Source organism: Mandrillus leucophaeus, unplaced genomic scaffold, assembly GCF_000951045.1.
Source record: "Mandrillus leucophaeus isolate KB7577 unplaced genomic scaffold, Mleu.le_1.0 Scaffold440, whole genome shotgun sequence".
Lineage (NCBI taxonomy): Eukaryota > Metazoa > Chordata > Mammalia > Primates > Cercopithecidae > Mandrillus > Mandrillus leucophaeus.
Genome location: NW_012104699.1, coordinates 593,496 through 599,851, shown reverse-complemented (window position 1 = coordinate 599,851; position 6,356 = coordinate 593,496). Strand labels below are relative to the sequence as shown.

At 43.1% G+C, this 6,356-nt stretch overlaps 1 protein-coding gene across 5 annotated transcripts in view; it reads right to left on the bottom strand.

Moving 5' to 3' along the window:
* Positions 1-1,707: 1,707 nt before the first annotated feature.
* The window catches only part of ZNF433 (zinc finger protein 433), an 18,272-nt gene continuing 13,623 nt past the window's right edge, over positions 1,708-6,356 (bottom strand). Inside the window, exons 1-5 of one of the 5 annotated variants that reach the window (XM_011994037.1) lie at positions 5,232-5,793; positions 4,965-5,025; positions 4,593-4,603; positions 2,877-3,635; positions 1,708-2,723 (exon numbers count right to left, since the gene is read on the bottom strand). In XM_011994037.1, coding sequence (XP_011849427.1) covers positions 1,810-2,723; positions 2,877-3,635; positions 4,593-4,603; positions 4,965-5,025; positions 5,232-5,487 — 2,001 coding nt within the window. In that variant the 5' untranslated portion in view covers positions 5,488-5,793 and the 3' untranslated portion in view covers positions 1,708-1,809. Of the gene's footprint in view, positions 3,650-4,592; positions 4,604-4,964; positions 5,026-5,231; positions 5,794-6,356 lie in introns of those variants that run through there. The other 4 variants (XM_011994034.1, XM_011994033.1, XM_011994035.1 and 1 more) reach the window with 4 other exon arrangements.

Sequence of the window (6,356 nt, the reverse complement as noted above, 5' to 3'; positions counted from 1 at the left end):
AAGTTATGGGAAACTCATGATTCTGATATGACTTAGTATATACATGTTATGTACAATTGTTGTATGCCACACATGTAACCAAAATTCATAGTCAATTGTGACTAATAGTAGCTGTCTTCAGACTTTTGTCATCCACAGACAATTGTCTTGTTTTGATCCTTTCCAAAAAGCAGTTTATAATCAGATATAGGATTCTGACATGTACTCTTGAATGCAGGTATTTAATAACTTTAGAAATTGTGCTATTGGAATAGAGGGGAAAAAAACATAAACTTCCAGGACTGTCAAAAAGAGCTGATGTGTTAAATATTGCAAATTCTTTTTTTTTTTTAGTGTCAAGAAAACCTTTTCTTTTGAGCTATTTAGAACATTTAGCAATTGAATAAGGTATACTCCTGGAAGCAAAAAATTTTGAGCATATTGCTTTACCTGTACTGGATTTCTCCAGAATTAAAAAAAAAAAAAAACCTTGTGATTATTCTCAACTTATGGCAGTATAGTTATTTGCATAAGTGCAGTAAGAATCTATTTTCCGTTGTAACAGGACACAACTGGAAAAACTGGTTATTTTACCAAGGCTTTGTCTGGAATGGCATGCTTTCCTTAAAGAAGCAAAGTTGACTTATGGAACTAATAAGAGCCCTCGGGAAAACTGGCCTCATAACTTACCTACACGTTATCTGTAGAGGGTTCTTGACCTGTGGCAAGTAAACAATGTCACTTTCTGGCCAGACACGGTGGCTCACACCTGTAATCCCAATACTTTAAAATAAACAGCTAAGGCTGGGCGCGGTGGCTCACATCTGTAATCCCAGCACTTTGGGAGGCCAAGGCAGGTGGATCACGAGGTCAGGAGATCGAGACCATCTTGGCTAACACGGTGTAACCTCGTCTCTACTAAAAAAAAATGCCTTGGCCTCCCAAAGTGTTTGGATAACAGGTGTAAGCCACCACATCTGGCCCTTTATTTTTAGTTGTATAATTCTTTTTTTTTTTTTTTGAGATGGAGTCTTGCTCTGTCACCCAGGCTGGAGTACAGTTGTGCGATCTTGGCTCACTGCAAGCTCCACCTCCCGGGTTCACGCCATTCTCCTGCCTCAGGAGAATGTCAACCTCAGTGAGGTTGACAGGACACACACCCAATACCCATGGACTCTATGCTCCCTGCTACCACTTTCCTCTTCCCTCCTGGCCTGCACAAATGTCCAGGATCCAACCCTTCACTCTGAATGCCCCTAACTCCCTGACTGGACCCAGTCATGCTGGATCCCTCAGCAGACACATACAACTTAGAAACTCTCTGCCCTGTCGCCCAAACCTGACTTGACTCTCATGCCCTCCCCCAGGCACTTTTACCCTTAGCTTGAACTGGCCTCAACCATGATTTGAACTTTACCCTGTGCTCCTTCATGCTCCCTCCCCAGTCCACACAAGGATGCCCTTCCACACCTACCTCCCTCAGGTGCCACTGCCCCCAGCAGTCCTGGACCTAAGGACATCACCATGTCTCTGGCATTGCATCCTGGGAGCCCTCACCTTTTCCCACCTCTCCCTGGCCTTGAAAGTCATTGCTGCTGTGGGACCCAGACCACCATTTTGTTCCAGTAGCCCCCTGCCCACCCATTCTCCCTCTGTCACTTATCTGCCCTGCCCAGCAGATGCCATTGTCTCCCAGCCATGGATTTCTCAACTGCCATTATCACCAACTGGAAGTCTTTTTATTTATCTAATTTTTATAATAGAGTCTCACCATTTTGTCCAGGCTGGTCTTGAACTCCTAGGCTTAAGCAGTCCTCCCACCTCAGCCTCCTAAAGCCTGGGGTTATGGGTGTCTATGCAGTGAGTCCTTCCATGCACTTGAAGTTGTGAAGAACATCTAAAGACTTTCCCACATTGCTTACATTTATACGGTTTCTCTCCAGTGTGAGTCCTTCCATGCCTTCGAAGGTTTGAGGGACATCCAAAAGCTTTCCCACATTGCTTACATTTATACGGTTTCTCTCCAGTGTGAGTCCTTCCATGCATTTGAAGTCGCGAGGCACATCCAAAAGATTTCCCACACTGCTTACATTCATAGGGTTTCTCTCCAGTGTGAGTCCTTCCATGCATTTGAAGGTGTGAGGCAGATCCAAAGGCTTTCCCACACTGCTTACATTCATAAGGTTTCTCTCCAGTGTGAGTCCTTCCGTGGATTTGAAGCTGTGAGGCAGATCTGAAGGCTTTTCCACATTGCTTGCATTCATAGGGTTTTTCTCCAGTGTGAGTCCTTCCATGATATCGAAAGGAACTCGAACAATTGAAGGATCTGCCACACTGCTTGCATTCATAGGTTTTCCTTCCAGTGTGAGTCCTTTCATGTCTATGAAATAAACTGGGCAAACCGAATGCTTTCCCATAACCCTTACATTCATATGGCTTCTCTTCTCTGTGCATCCTTTCATGTATTTGAAAGAAAGAGAAATTACTAAATGGTTTTCCACATTCCTTACATGCATAGGGTTTCTCTCCCGTGTGAGTCCTACCATGCGTTTGAAGGAGTGAGGCAGATCTGAAGGCTTTCCCACACTGCTTACACTCATAAGGTTTCTCTCCAGTGTGAGTCCTTTCATGATACCGAAAGGAACTGGAAGAATTAAAGGCTTTACCACATTGGTTGCATTTGTATGGTTTCTCTCCAGTGTGAGTTTTTTCATGTGTTTGAAGTGAACTGGGAGAATAAAAGGCTTTGCCACATATCTTACATTTATGAGATATCTCTCCAGTGTGCATTCCCAGGTGGTTCTGAAAGCTGGTAAGATAAGATAATACTTTCCCACAATGTTTACATTCATAGGGTTTTTTTCTAGAGTGGGTTCTTTCGTGTCTTCGAACAGAACTGGGACACTTGAAGGCTTTTCCACATTCCTTACATTCATATGGCTTCTCCCCAGTGTGAGTTCTTTCATGTATTTGAAAGGAATGGAAAGAGCTGAAGGCTTTTCCACACTGTTTACATTCATATGGCTTCTCCCCAGTGTGAGTTCTTTTATGAGCATGGAGGCATGTGGAACTGTGGAATGCTTTCCCACATTCATTACATTCATAAGGCTTCTCCCCAGTGTGAGTTCTTTCATGTATTCGAAGGCTACTAGAATGACTAAAGGCTTTCCCACACTGTTTACATTCATATGGTTTCTCTCCAGTGTGAGTCCGTTTGTGGATAAGATACAAACTGAGAAACATCAAAGCTTTCCCACAAAATTTACACTTATAAGGCCCATCTCCACTGTGCATTATCATGTGTCTTTGCAGGCTTGAATGGGAAATAAATGTTTTTCTGCATTCCTCACAAACATAGAGTTTCCTTCCACTATGAGCCCTTTCGTGTGTCTGAACAGAGGAGAGACAGTTGAAAGGTTTTTTACAGTATTTACATTTGTATGGTTTCTGTCCATATTCTTGATACTCATATGCCTTGTGTCCAGTGTCATCTCTGATGGGCCTATTAAGAGATGAATGAGCACTGCCTACTTTTCCATACACGCTGCTTCTGCATGATTTGACTCCAGCAGTAGTTTTCTTCCTCAGCATGTCATCTGGAACCAGGGTCAAAATTTCTCCATGCTGATAACCTTCTTTACTTTCAAAGAATCTCTCTCCCACAAAAGTTCTGTGAACAATGAGAAGTACATTGGAATGGGTCTGCTTATCAGTGATTTTATATTCATTCACAAGTATTGCACTTACATTTTTTCTTTTTTTTTGAGATGGAGTCTCACTCTTTTGCCCAGGCTGGAGTGTAGTGGTGTGATCTTGGCTCACTGCAACTTCCACCTCCTGAGTTCAAGCACTTTTTCTGCCTCAGCCTCCTAAGTAGCTGGGACTACAGGCGTATGACACCACACCCAGCTAATTTTTTGTATTTTAGTAGAGACAGGGTTTCACCATGTTGCCCAGCATGGTCTTAAACTCCTGAGCTCAGGTAATCCACCCGCCTCAGCCTCCCAAAGTGCTGAGATTACATTAATTTTTGTATTTTTAGTAGAGACAGGGTTTCACCATGTTGGCCAGACTGGTCTCAAACTCCTGACCTCAGGTGATCTACCTGCTTTGGTTTCCCAAAATGCTTGGATTACAGGCGTGAGCCACCATGCCTGGCCTGCACTTCCATTTTTAACATCATCCTGCAAACTGTAGGATTTCTGCCCTGTCTGAATTTGAATGGACCACAGGCTCTACAAGATGGCCCAGCTATATCTATTATCAAAAAAGATGATAGAAGGCTTCTGAATACTGTTTTCTTTTGTTTTCTTTCTTTCTTTTTTCTTCTTTGAGATGGAGACTCACTCTCTCATCCAGGCTGGAATGCAGTGGGGCAGACTTGGCTCACTGCAACCTCACCCTCCTGGGTTCAAGCAATTCTCCTGCCTCAGCCTCCCAGGTAGCTGAGATAACAGGTGTCCACCATGATGCCCAGCTAATTTTTTTATTTTTAGTAGAGACAGGGTTTCACTATGTTGGCCAGGCTGCTTTTGAACTCCTGACCTCAAGTGATCCGCCCTCCTCGGCCTTCTAAAGTGCTGGGATTACAGGCGTAAGCCACCGCACCCGGCCTCTCTGAATACTATTTTAAAGTAAACTATTTTACAAATACTAAATATCTGTCTTTTTAAATTTGTTTTTGAGTCAGGGTCTCATACTCTTGCCCAGGCAGGGGTGCAGTGATGCCATTGTGGCTTAATATGGCCTCAAACTCCTGGGCTCAAGTGATCCTCCAGCCTGAACCTCCCAAAGGGCTGAAATATAGGCCTGAGCCATTGTGTCAAGCCTACATCACCCTTCAATATGTGTTCAGAGAAAATTTTCTAAGAATAAATAGGTTGAAATTGTGCTTATTTTGTTTCCTTTTTTTTTTTTAAACATTTTCTCCCATTCTAAGATTTTCTAAAGAGACACTTCTTTGTCTTGTTACTGGTGCAAGTTACCTTAGGTTTCTCTTTAGATTTTCGTACTCTACATATATGTTCTGGGCTTTCCATTTTTTCCCTACAACACAGAACAAGGAAAATAATCTTGAATTAGTATAAAACTATTTTTAAAATTACTTGATTCTATGTTCATGGTACACTGCAAGCATGCTTCCTTTATTTGTCAAATATTCCCTATCCACACTGTAAATCACTCAGCAGCATACATGAACTAAAAATACTTGTTCTCTCATTTACTGAGGGAAGTAATATTGTCACCCTTACCTACAGAGGCCAGGTTCCTGAAGGTTTCTTGCATCACATCTCTATAGAGAGTTTTCTGGGAAGGATCCAGCAAAGCCCATTCCTCTTGGGTGAAGGTCACAGCCACATCCTCAAAGGCCACTGAATCCTGAAACATCTCACATGCATAGAGGAGGATGGGTAAGACTAACAGCACTGGGAGCCTATACTCTATTCCCAAGAAGTTCTCATGATGCTGTGGACTCAAAACAATTATTCCATGACCATCAGACCTCATACTCTCTGTCTACACTCAGTTTCTTCTATAAAGTAATTCTGAGGCTACAACTGAACCATGTGGTAAAGCAACAGTAGAATAGGAAAATGTGTATTTTTGGTAAATCCAGAAAGGTGTGCTGCCTGGGCTGCCCCAATGTTTGTTTGTAAAGTGGGAGTACAGCACCTGCCATAAAAGTCCTCCAAATTCCTGTGCAGAAAAAGTTAACATTAACAGTCCTGAGGCTGCATATCCTTGAAAAAAAAGCCTATGCACAAAGTTTAACCTTTGATGTTATCTAGAAAGTGAGTTTTGTTCTGATTCCTGCAGCAGAAACCAAAACCAAAAAACTGGATTTTACAAGGGGTCTTATCAATCTAAATGATGAACCATAGATAACTAAAACAAAAACTCATAAGCTCATGCCACTGCATTCCAGCCTGGGCAACAGAGTGAGACTTGGTCTCAAAAAAAAAAAAAAAAAAAAAAATTAGCCAGATGTGGTGGCGCATGCTTGTAATCCCACCTACCCAGGAGGCTGAGGCAGGAGAATCGCTGGAACCCAAGAGGCAGACACTGCAGTGAGCCAAGATCACAACACCGCACTCCAGCCTGGGTGACAGAGCAAGACTCCATCTTAAATTAAAAAAAAAAAATGGCCGGGCACGGTGGCTCAAGCTTGTAATCCCAGCACTTTGGGAGGCCGAGATGGGCGGATCACGAGGTCAGGAGATCAAGACCATCCTGGCTAACATGGTGAAACCCCGTTTCTACTAAAAAATACAAAAAACTAGCTGGGCGAGGTGGCGGGCACCTGTAGTCCCAGCTACTTGGGAGGCTGAGGCAGGAGAATGGCGTGAACCCGAAGGAGGAGCTTGCAGTGAGCTGAG